Source organism: Heterocephalus glaber, unplaced genomic scaffold (genome assembly GCF_053883595.1).
Source record: "Heterocephalus glaber isolate CG9 unplaced genomic scaffold, H.glaber_assembly_v1.0 deba00001719, whole genome shotgun sequence".
NCBI lineage: Eukaryota > Metazoa > Chordata > Mammalia > Rodentia > Bathyergidae > Heterocephalus > Heterocephalus glaber.
In genome coordinates this window covers 1,899,388-1,912,033 of record NW_028258432.1, presented here as the reverse complement: position 1 = coordinate 1,912,033, position 12,646 = coordinate 1,899,388, and the positions used below count along the sequence as shown (strand labels likewise).

Below are 12,646 nucleotides of genomic sequence, written 5' to 3'. Positions count from 1 at the left end.
ATTTGGAAATGAAGGACAAATTTATGAAGTCTGAAATTTTTTTACCCTTTAAATAAAACAATTCACTGTTTTCCCTCGAAGTGATTTGACATTAACAACTTTCAAAAATACAGTGCAGGTGTAATTCAGTGATGCAAAGAGAAATTGTTCACTTTAATAATCACCCACAAAAATTAAAAAGGATCACACTGGAGTCACCCTTGCACTGGCCATATGCAGGTTCTTATTAATTACCTAGGGTTGCCAGAGGCTCTTCAGTTTCCAACTGCTATTTTGGGAAGGGCTGATTTTTTTGCCAGTTATTTTAATTAATATGATTACTATTTCAACAGCAGAGTCAAAAAAGAGGGTGTGGCCCAATAGCTAATGGCTCTTGAAGAGCCAATTCAATGGCTTCACCTTGCCCTAAAACTGCCAAGGGGTAGGACAGGGGCTCCACGCTGTCACAAGTCATCTTAAAACATTTTCTGCCACACATACATATGATTTGTGAGTCAGAAATGTAACTGAGACATTTTTAATGTGTATTCAGAGCATCCTTCCCAAGAGGAATTCAAGAAGCTGTCCCAGTAGGCAACTTGTAAGCCATCATTCATCAAAATGTTACGAACTATGATTTATCTTGCCCTGATAACTTGCACGATAGCCAGTTGTTTCTTTTTTGGTTTATTTATAAAGCAACCATCAAATTGAAATATCAAATAGCTTTAAATATTAGCATTTTCATGTTATAATCTTATAAGTGCATAATTTGCAATATTTGCATAAAAGTTCAGCTCAGTTACAGTCACCTCAAATTACCTGCTGGGTATTAAACATATGTAAAAGCAGCACTCAGGTGCGTCTCTGACACTTTGATATGTCAAAGTGTGACCAACACAGATACTCATCAGTTCATCATCTATAGTTATTCCTTAAGTCTCTGCTCTTCCTTGGCCTATACTATTAGCTTCATTCATGATCAACCTGGGAAAAGCCAAAGTGCTTTGCTTAAAACCAAATCAAAAACTGTCTCTATCTGATTAATCCCTACAGATTAATAGATAAAAGTGAGCCAGGCAGCAGCCAGTGTGCCCTGAGTAGCCACTGCTTTCTCACTATGGTGTGGGGAAGGTAGATTGGGTTTGGGCTTCTCTAGGCCCAGGGTGTTAAAAGACAAAAACATGTGAAAATAGAGCGAGAAAAGTAAGGTTTATTCCTAATGGTTACATTTACCAAAGGAATGTTTTTAACAAAAAATGTGGCAGTATGAATTCACTATTTACAAAATTATTATGAAATGTATTTCAAAAGAAACATTAATTTGCAGTGTTATCTGCTAACTGGGTATAAGCTCATTTGGAAGAAATTTCAAATATCCAAATCTTATCTTGCCTCACCTCTCTTTCTTCCCCCCCCCTTATGCTGGAATTTCTATATATCTATATCTATATCTGTATCTCTTCCTGCCCTAGTCTAGATGGGAGAAACACAGCAACACAGAGAAAGATAACAGAAATCACACAAAGCAGAATAAAATGAACTGCTGAATTTAAGACTTCCGAGCTGTGTAGTCCTAACTATAAATCCTAAAATTACCAAGTGGCTGTGACAATTAGCCAACAACATGCAATCATTATGCAAATCCCCAAAAACCAAGTCAGGGAACACGAGGAAAAAAAAGTTGAACTTAACGATTGTAACACGGGCACTAAAACCCTAAGATGAAAATCCTCAGTAGGGAAAACTGAGTCAATACTAAATCTCCAAACCATCTCCATCAGCCAGCTTCCTCCAGTGGCTTGAGAGCCTTCCCTCATTCTAACTCGACTGGAAGTCCAACAGACTGCTCACCACCACTGTCCTCCCCGAGCAACTGAGCTGGCAGAGCCCTCCCAGAGCAGGTATGCTGGGCCAGGGAAGCCGCCTCACCGCGCCAAGACTCGGCTTTGCGCGTGTTTCCTCCAGAGCTGATTCAGCACGTCTCTCCCAGGGCCTCCTCTCTTGGGGAGCAGACACTCCCTCTCGGGCTGAGTCTCGGAGCTTCAAGGAGGGCAGTAGCCCGGCATACAGCTCAGTCAGCCCTGGCAAGAACCGACTAGGTGTCCCATGGCAAGGAAAAGTCCTGCCCTCACGCTAATGATGGTAAATAATGGGAAACGCATTTCTGAGGCCAGATCTGCCGTCTCAGGGTGAATCATCATCTTCCCTTAAAACTGACCTAACAAAACCTTGCGTGAGCGCACAGCCCCTCTGCAGGGGCACGAGGCTGGCCTTGCTACCCCCAAGCAGGGCCTGCTCTTCACATTTTCATTTCACATCCGATTGCTCTGTGAATGTCCACTTCCTGCCACTTGCATTTCAAGACATCAGAATACCCACCCAAATGTGAACCCTGAAACCTCAGGCAGTCTTTCGGGGGAAGCTCTCTGTCCCGGATAACCTGGGTAATTCCCACCCCCAACCTGGTGTGACTCCCCGAGTGTAGACCAAGGAGGCCAGGGCAGGTTACCCAAGACTTGTGGCCACCGCAGCCCAGGCTTAGCCCTTGCCACACTGTTCGAGGCGATCGAATTCAACAGGGAATTCGAGGGATGGAAGCGGAGACTTGGCCAGCGCTGGTGGAGCCAGCTGCCCCCAGATTGCAGAGGCCCTGCGCCAGGCCCCCCAGAACCTCCGGGCTTGGACTCAAATCTTCCCGTCCTTGGAACGCCTGCTTTCCTCCTAACAAAATGATAATAAAGCAGGGCTTTGGACGCAATAGTCCTCTGCACTAGTCGCGGGACCGAACACCACCACCAACGAGCCCTACCCGCTCCCCCGAGCAGGGGGCCGGCCTGGGGCTCTGTATTCCTGGGTCGACCTCCCAGGCCTCGGCGGGAGGGGAGGCCCCGGGCAGTGGGCAGCCCGGGACTTTCCGGGAGCTCGGAGGCTCGAAGAGGCTTCGGGGGCCAAGCGGGGCCGGGCCGGGGAGGTCTGCGCGCCCCGCCCGCCGCTCTGGGGCGGTGGAGCAGCCGGGAGCCGCCCCCTCGCTCAACTTTCCCCATCTCGGCGGGGAGGAGCCGGAGCGGGCGGTTAAAAGGCGCCACCGCCGGAGACAGGTGTCGCAGAGCCGCGCCCGGCGCGCTCCTCCCCGCGCTCGCGCTCTCTCCAGTCGGCGGCCCCGGCCTGCGGCGAGCGCCCCGCGGCCCCAGCGGCCTCAGCGGCGGAGCCCGACTCCTCCCAGGTGAGGCTGCGCCCCGCGAGCCCCGCGCTGGACAGGCGCCCCTGGGTCCGGGTCCGAGCCGGGCGGGCAGCCGCGCCGCCGCCCCGGGGTGGAGAACCGGTGCCGGGCGGCGGGGTGAGGGGGACGGAGCGGCCCGGCCGGGCTTGGGAAGGCGCTGGGCAGGGGGCGCGCTGCACCCCTGGGCTGGGCGTGGGGCCGCGTCCCCCTGTTCCTTCGGGGGCGTTTTCTCCCAGCGGCCTGGCGGCTTTCCCTGCCGCCACCAAAAGTTTTAGATTAACCGAAAGTTTAGCAGGAAGCCTCCTGGGATGAAACTGACCTTTACCTCCTCGCGCTGCCTTTCCAAGGAAGGCGATGGGGTAAAGTCGGGGCGAGCACAGCTCCCGGGGCGCGGGGAGACCCGACTCCAATCTGGGCCGAGACTTTGGCTGCTTTGCTTTTTCAGCACCTAGGCACCTCCGGGCGCGGAGCTCTAGGAGGGAGGAAAGCACGCGGGACCCCTCTTTACAGATGAGGGGTGTCGGTGGAGAAGAGCCCTGCAGAACTGCGGCGGCGCCCCTCCGTCCCCCTCCGTCCCCCTCGCTGGAGGGGCTAAGCTTGAGGCTCGCACTTTCCAGCTTCTGAGAACGGGGCTGGAGGACCATTTCCCTGGGACTGCCTTGAGATGTTCGTCTTCATTTGCCCTTTGAGTCCATTTTGAAACTCAGGTGCTCAGTGCCTGGCCCTCACGGGGATGTGAGAGAAGGGTGGGCACTTGGTGGGGCCCACCACAAGGTAAGGGTGTGAAGGTAATGGCTAAAGAGCTCTCTTTTCCTTTCCTGGACTCACCCAGTGCCTTCCCAAAAGAATCGGTCAGCTGCTCCACTCATTCTGGCAGTGCTCCAGGGATTTCGAGTGACCTGGGCCGGGTGGGAACCAGTGGATGACAGCCCAGGATCAGGAGGCCAGGCAAGCCACTCCTCACTGATTTAAATATTGAGGACAATTGCACCCTGCCCTTGGTCCATCCGAGCTTCTTACTCCTACCTTGCTGAGGGATCGAGTTTTAATTTACTCCTCTTCCCTAAAAGATCTTTGAAACACTTAGTTAGTTGCAAATAGGGTGTGATGGTGACCCACTGGCTGAGGAGGTGAAGGTGGAAGGTTTGTCTGAGCCCAGGAGTTCAAGCCTGGGCAACATAGTGAGAGCCAAAAGACAGAGACCTGTACCTCAGGCTTTCAAAAACAGCAATATAGGGGGCTTCTGGGACTACATTTTTCAAAACTGTTGGTGGCTGGACTGGTCTGTGAACAGTGCAGGACCTGTGTTGGATGCCATAGAGGAGACACTCCACCTCCACTCCCATCTGTTAGGCCAGGTGTGTGACTGTTTCTTTCTGCGAGTGTCCTGTTTCTCATTTAAGAAGTGCCCAAGAAGAACTGAAGGTCTAATTCTGTGAGATGATTTTGTTAAAAGCTGAACACTTGCCTTCTTCAGTGGGTCTGCTGTCTTGGGCAGCACTAGATTGAACAGCGAGACTTTTCACTGGACATCTAAGGGCCTCGTGGACAGTCTGGAGTAAATGGGTCAAGGTTGAACCTGGGCTAAGACACCCTTGTTGTTTCCAGTGGTGTTTTTTATTTTTCAAGCTATTGAATAGGGATAAATGTTTCACCAGTACATTTCAGTCCAACTTAACTTTTGTGCGCATGGCTCTCCAACTTCCTCAGACCAAGGCCGCCTTTGCACGGCTTCAGCAACTGTGGTAATGAGAGGCATTCATTCTGAGCCTACCTCAGCTCAGTAGGAAACAGGATGCGACTTGCCTAAAATCAGGAGAGCAGGATGCTTTTCAGTAAGAGAAGGAGGGTTCATTACAACTTAGAAGGAATGGATAATACGTGACTCATCAGGACCATGGGGAACATGGAATCCTGTTTAGAAGAGGGGCTGATTATGACAGACAGGGTATAGCTGTGAATCAGTGGGGACAGTTCCTGTCCTGGATGAAACTCAGGGCCACTGGCCGGTGGAGGATCTTTCATGGGCTCCTGCACAAACACTCTCAAAGAGGAGTGTGTCACCCAGCCAATGTTGGTTTGCGCCACAGCTTGGCTGGCCACTGACTCACTGAGAAGTTGGGAATACCCATGGGCTATGATACAGGATCCACTGGGTCGTCAGAACTCGTGTGCTTTTAAGCTAACAAGTACTGCACTCCAGTAGACCTTTACACCCCAGCTTTACTGAGGTGAGAACCCACAGAACCTAGAGAACACACAGAAACCTATTCAAGATGGTTTGGGAGCTATACATTTAATCCTATGCCAAACTAAGTTGTTTTTTTAATGCTCAAACTAAGGCCTTTTATTAGTTGATTGTACAACTTAAACAACATCTTGGTTACCAATGGAACAGCTTCCACTAATTCCAAATTTTGCTTTCAAAAGTTGACTTGTTGGAAGGACATTTTTATACTCAATATAAAATACCCTTATTATAACTTTTAGCAAATCCTCTCATGGCATTAACTTTAAAACATTCTCAGGTCAGGGCTGGGAATTTAGCTCAGTGGTTTCGCCGCCTGCCTCAAAAGCACAAGGTCCCGAGTTCGATCTCTGGTACCAAAAAAAAAAACCATTCTCAGGTCAAATATGAACTACCTCAGAAGCCCAATTTAGTTATTTTCTTTAAAGTATGTATGGTACAATTGAATGAAAAGAAAACACTGCAAATATTTTTGGTTTGGCTGGAAATAAAGTCTATTTCATGATGATGTGAATATCTTCTAATGCTATTTCTGATACTTTCCATAAACTTCAGCAAAGTAAATAAATCCACTTACTACCATTTTCAGTTTTGTGGGAGATTTTGTAAGGGACAGTCTTGGCTCAGGAAGAGATGTAAGAGTACTTTCTTACCCAGACTCAGAGAAATCACCTGGGTTCTGTCCAAACTAATGACTGCTATGTTGTGTTCACTTGTCTTTTCCAGTACTAACCACCCAGCCGACAGGATGGATTGGGGCGCACTACATACTATCCTGGGGGGTGTCAACAAATACTCCACCAGTATTGGAAAAATCTGGCTCACAGTCCTTTTCATTTTTCGCATCATGATCCTCGTGGTAGCCGCCAAGGAGGTGTGGGGAGATGAGCAAGCTGATTTTATCTGCAACACCCTCCAGCCTGGCTGCAAAAATGTTTGCTATGACCACTACTTCCCCATCTCTCACATCCGTCTGTGGGCCCTGCAGCTGATCTTTGTGTCCACGCCAGCACTCCTGGTGGCCATGCATGTCGCCTACCGGAGACACGAGAAGAAAAGGAAGTTCATCAAGGGAGAGATGAAGAGTGAATTTAAGGACATTGAAGAGATCAAAAGTGAGAAGGTCCGTATAGAAGGGTCCCTGTGGTGGACCTACACCAGCAGTGTCTTCTTCCGGGTCATCTTTGAAGGTGCCTTCATGTACGTCTTTTACATCATGTACAACGGCTTCTTCATGCAGCGCCTGGTGAAATGTAATGCTTGGCCTTGTCCCAATACGGTGGACTGCTTTATTTCCAGGCCCACAGAAAAGACTGTCTTTACTGTGTTCATGATTACGGTGTCCGGCATTTGCATCCTGCTAAACGTCACAGAATTGTGTTATTTGTTCATTAGATATTGTTCCAGAAAGTCCAAAAAACCAGTTTAGCATTGCCCAGCTGTAGATAAAAGATGGCATAAAAGGATGAAGCAACCTGTGCTTAGCTGTCAAGGCTCAGTCACCGGCGTTTGTCAAGGCAAAGATTCCCGTCTTAAATGAATCCCCTTGGGCCACCCATGAAACTCCAGTACCTGCAATGGGGTTCCATGCTCCCAGAGCCCCCCAGAGAAGGGCTAAGCCTGTGACTGTCTTAATCTTTACTAGAGTCAGTCCCAGTGAGGCCCTGTGCTGGTGAGGGTTACTGGTGTAAGACACTTTCATATTCTCTTTCTCTGAGGACAGGAGATAAAGGCCAGGTCCTCTGGGGAATATTGAGAAAGCCCAAATGCCTCCTTAGGGCTCCCTCTGCAGGTTCCCCCCAGTTAAAGGCAAACACAGAGAACCATGGTTCTTTTCTTTGCTTTAGAAGTCATAATCTGTAACAATGGACAAAATTCCCTAATGCTTCAATCGCTGCTATACTTTTTTTTCAGTGAAAACATTAAGACAGGTTCTTTTGATCTGAAGATGTTCTGAAAACCATTGTGCACTCCTCCTATTTCAGAGTCTCAGATGGTGATGCGTAAATGGTATGAGATTAGATCGTCTAATTTAAAACATTGTCTTTTGGTTATGAGTGATTTGCAGTGTGGCTGTGTTAATAACCATTATGTATTGCACCAACATCACAGCCTCTCTTGAATGAGACAAAATAGAAGTTTCTCGTGACAGCTTAGGAGAGCAAATGCCCTGATTTCAAAACAGTAAGTGTAGTTTTACAACAGAAATAACAGACTGGATTTACCACCAACTGCACCCTGCAATGAGGTGACTCCACACCACCATCCGGTTCCTTTCCAGTGTTTGCCCTCTCCATTTGCTATGGTACATGGTACCCAGCATCAGAAGGAATACAACTAAAAGAGGTTGTTGGGAATTTACTGCCATAGTACAGTTTAATTGTGCAGAACAAAATGGAATGGAGGTGGGAGGATTTACTATTTTCAAAGAAGGTGGAAAGATCACACTCTAAATTTTGTTGATTAAACATGAGTTTTTTCTACTTTGAAAGTTTGTTTTGCTCTTCAGCATCCAGTTTTATCAAAAGTGAAAATATAACTAATGGACATCTGAAAAAAGTAGAAATATGGTTTAGGGCAATATGTAGCAGCTCTATAGGACAAGTTGAACTCTAATATTACTATTATTCTTGACGTATTTTCCAAAAAGCGGTGCTCAACATACTTAAGTGAGGCAGAGCATTTTCTGTTGCCGAGAATAGCACTGTGAAACCATTTGTATAAATAATACCATTATTACATGCTTGCAACTAAAATAATTTTTGCAGTCTCAAGTATCATTTAAAATACTAAAATATATTTAATTTATATAATTCTTTAAAATCTAATAACTTAATAGAACATCAAATTTTAATTTCATCTATGGATATTTTTATATGTACATTCATATTTTATATCTCTTCATACCCACAGGTATATTAACAGGTTGCCTGCCCACCATTTTGGTATTCTTCTATCTCAGTTACAGAAAAGCTTCTGTGACCAGAAAAATTGGTAGAAAATGGAGGGGAAAGACTATTTATGCCCAACCCTATGCGATCACTAACAAGTTTTGACAAACACCATTCTAAGAACTACATGGTGTGCAGGTTGGAAATGTGTCTTAGGGAATGCTAAACTGAGATTATTCTATGATCAGTTTGGCTCCTGGTGAAAGGCAGAAACTGACATTTTAGAATGCTCTTCATATTTAAAAATAAAAATACTAAAATTTCACGGCGAATACTGGGAGAGGCTTTAGAAAAATACTTTTAAAATGTCCTTTCTGTGGGATTTTCTAATAGTCCATAACCAGAGCTGGTTTTCTGAAACTGCTCTGTACTCTTGGTGCCCACTTCCATGGGGAATAAACTGGCCAGCTTAGCCTGTCCCTGTGTGAGGGCTGCATGCCTATGTCCCTTCAAGATACGGGCTCTGACCAAACATGTCAAAGCCTTTTACACACCAATAATTATGAGTACTTTTAGGGAGTACCGTGTACTTTTTAAATGAATTTAAAAGAATAAAACAAAAAAGCCTGTTTTCGCCCACATAATAGAAAAGAAGTAAATTGTCTCTACCTACTTTCCAAGGTGCCCTGCACATACACGGCCTGTTAAAACAGCTCACAAATTTTTAAGTAGCTGGGTTCACTCCTACAAACTACAAAGATTACTATTCTTAAGGTATTAAAAGACGAGGCCAAAATAATTCTAGAGGGGCCGGGGATTTAGCTCAGTGGCACCGCGCCTGCCTTGCAAGTACAAGGTCCTGAGTTCAATCCTCCATACCAAAAATAAATAATAATAATAATTATAGACCACTACCAACTACTTTATAAAACTGGTGGAAAGTTCTAGCCACTTGCCTGAAAACTAAAGCTTGAACCCTGAAAAATGCTAACCCTGAATCTCGAATCACTGATTTGTAATTTGTAAGAGCGGAGAAAAAGCCTGTTCAGAAAGCCTCTGGTCAGCTAAGCGCTTGAAATGGGTGAGCTTTATAGTTTAGGAGGAGTGGACACAGCCCTGCTGCCAGGGCTACCTATACGACATTCATCAGCAAACTGGGAAACACACATCAAACAACTCTTCATCATTGTGCTCCTGTGAAAAGCCGGGCATGTAAGTGGTCAGGAACAAGGGGACAGGGTCGACTCAGAGGGCCAATGACATCCAGGGCCTGAGCAGGTCCTGTCACTGTCCCTGACCAAGGTATCCCCAGGGAGCAGCCAGCAAGAGCTGAGAGGGTCAAGGTGAGTGGACGGGAGCTCACTCACTTACCCACCCTCAGTTTCCTCTTGTTAAAATGGGCTTCCTGAATACTTCCCAAGCTGAGCAGAAATCTAATTAGTTCATTTATGGAAAAGCTGCAGGAGAACACTAAGATATTGTTGTCATCTGTTTTCCACTTCACACAGAGGTTCGAAGCTGGAAAGGTGATGAATGATATTTCAGATAGGAATGACTCTGGCAAAGCTTGATGAGCTTGAAGCTTGAAAAAAAATGCACATTTACACGAAGTCTGAAATCAACATGACACCAGGAGGAAGGATGGGCCACATCAGTCAGGGGGAGAATGACTGATGACAGAGACAGCAGCAGAGGTGGGTGTGGTGGCAAACACCTGTAATCCTAGCACTTTGTGAGGCTGAAGCAAGAGGATCATAAATTCAAGCTGAGCCTGGGCAATTTAGTGATTTAGTGAAAACCTGTCTCAACATTTAAAAAGAAGAAAAAAAGTGCTGGGGCTGTGGATCAGTGAAAAGACTCTGGATTCAATTTTCACTACTGTCTTAGTTCTTTTTCTTGTTGCTGAGACAAAATACCTGACACCCAAAGTCAAAGGAGGAAAGGTTTATTTGGCTCACAGTTTGTAGAGGTTTCAATCCGTAATTGACTGGCTCCAAGGCAGGGTGACATGGCAGAGGGGCATCACAGAAGACAAACAGTTCATGGTAGGCAGAAGGCAGCAAAAGCATACAAGCAGCAAGCAACAAATGACAAGCAACCACTGATGGCTTTCTTTCTGTCTCATATCTTATCTGGGCTACCCACTCTTAGAGCAGGTAGCATTTGCACCCTTAATCCTAGCATTACATCCTTGATCCCAACATCATACACCCTAGATCCAGCCACCTCCAAAAAGCCCACCTATGACTGCATGAGGCCTTGGGAAGACATCTAGATATAAGCCATAGCAAGTACCGATATACATAGATAGATGATAGGTGGATAGAGGACAGCTAGTTCAAGAAAATCAATATTGTAACAAAAAAGTTATCAGTGTGTCTGGCCACTCTCTGCCATATACCATACTTGTCACCAAACATCTTTTACCTCCTTTAGCCCTCACACCAGCAGAAAGGAGTGGCCCATCTGGTTTCTCCCTATGGGATGGACTGGGAAGGCACAGCTCAGGGAGATCATGTACAAAGGCCAACACAAAGGAGGTGGACTGGACCTCTAGATTCCTCTAGCACATTTAACTTTGTGAGCTAGAAGTCCCGCGGGGACCCTGTCTTTTCCCATGTTGATAGGGCTCGCTGAGAGACTCTGTTATAGGCGTGCAAGTCTCTCCCTAATGATTCGTTCTTCAGGTGATAGTTATTGAGCATCACCAGAGTGCTAGGAACTACTAGACACCAGAGCTGGAGCTGTGCACAAAACAAAATCAGAGCCTTCATGCTTCAACAAACCCTGCAGATGCTATCTGCGGTGAGTGAGCAAGATAAAGGAAAGAAAGACCAGAGGAAGGGAAGCAGGAAGTAGGCTGGTGGGGAAAGTTGCTCTGCCAAGAGACCTGAAGGGATGGGATAGCAAGAGAGGAACAGGTGTCATGGGAGACGGCAGAGTCCAGCCTGACCAGGAGACACAAGACCTCAGAAGGGGTGGCTGGGTGTGGAGCTGAGGACTCGCAATTGTAAGATGTGCCCCGCCATGCCACTCCCCAGTGTCCGCTCTGCCCTGTCTGATGGATCCAACAGAGGGCTGCTTTCCATGTGAGCCCCTGGAACATCACCGAGGACAGGTCAAGTTCAGCCTGGACCTTACTCTCCAGCTATGCAGGCTCCATTGCCTGGCTGGTTGTTGATTCACTCACCCAACAGTAAGCAGCTGCCATGTGGGGCCTGGCAGGTACCAGCAGCCTTGAGCTTCCCTAAGAAAGACTAAGCTGCTCGGTGGGCTTGTTACAACAGAGCATTTTAACCACCCTGTCGTCTTTGCTCATTTTAAAGTGAAAAGGCAAACAATGTGATTTGTGTAGTTACAGGCTTAATATACAAATAAATTTTCATATCGAATTAAATAACAGAGAAGCATACAAAGCCACAAATGAAATTGTGCCATTTCACCCCGGCTGAGTTTCAGTGTCCACGTGGTGATGTGTGTCCTTCCAGCCTCCACTCCACTCCACTGTTTAGTTTATAATGGTGCAAAAGCCACAGACATCTATCTAGTGGAAACTGTACTTTGAATTCTGAATTTAGATCTTCCCCTACCTGGCACTCCATGGTCAGATCCTGTCTTGATGCTCAACTGCATAATCCACAGCAGCTCCTAGTCAGCCTTGCACTGGCTTTAGGTTTACTGGAAACATCCACTCCACAGTGTCTCTGTGCTGCAGCCAGGATGTTCAGAAGGTGGGGTGTATTCAGTACATTCTCAATTTACAATATTTTCAATTTACAATGAGGTTATAGGATGTAACCCCATCCTAAATTGAGGAGCATACATATACACACATATGCAGATACACACAAGCATACACAATGACTTTGGCTTGCATTCTTATGTCATTATTCTGTGATCATTTCCTATTTCATAATATGCCTTGAAAATCCTTCCGGGTCACTATGAATATGTATTTGTTCTTTTAAAATGTACAATGTCCCATAGAATGACAGAGTTACATTATTTAACCACCTCCTTGTTGAGGGATAGTTGCATTGTTGCCAACTTTTCACAAATGCTACCATCCCACCCTCTTTCCAAACAGCTTTTCCCTTTGCAACATATGCCAAATAGCTCTTTCTAACCTACATTCAGGGCTGTCCATTTCCCTGTTAAATGCCATCTTACTGGTTTTGGCTCATCCTTCTGGTTCATCCAGATCTTTTTGAACCCTGTCTTTGGTTTATTAGCAATTCCTTCTAACCTTATGACACCTGTTAGTCTAACGAGCATGCTTTCTCTGTGGTTACATAAGCCAATAAA

The 12,646-nt window shown here is 46.2% G+C and overlaps 1 protein-coding gene across 3 annotated transcripts; it reads left to right on the top strand.

The window, feature by feature from the left end:
- Window positions 1-3,072: 3,072 nt before the first annotated feature.
- Window positions 3,073-7,941, top strand: Gjb2 (gap junction protein beta 2). 3 transcript variants are annotated; one of them, XM_004854884.3, is made up of 2 exons: window positions 3,073-3,205; window positions 6,177-7,941. In XM_004854884.3, exon 2 carries the CDS (start codon window positions 6,199-6,201, stop codon window positions 6,877-6,879), a length of 681 nt encoding a protein of 226 aa, XP_004854941.1. In that variant the 5' UTR covers window positions 3,073-3,205; window positions 6,177-6,198; the 3' UTR covers window positions 6,880-7,941. The 3 variants fall into 3 exon arrangements, with proteins under 3 accessions (XP_004854941.1, XP_087055599.1, XP_087055600.1); XM_087199473.1 differs by lacking the exon at window positions 3,073-3,205 and adding an exon at window positions 3,395-3,976; XM_087199474.1 differs by lacking the exon at window positions 3,073-3,205 and adding an exon at window positions 4,038-4,560.
- Window positions 7,942-12,646: the final 4,705 nt, after the last annotated feature.

What these genes read in the sequence shown, in the direction of transcription:
- Gjb2 (XM_004854884.3), top strand. Translation starts at nt 6,199, where the DNA reads ATGGATTGGGGCGCACTACATACTATCCTGGGGGGTGTCAACAAATAC.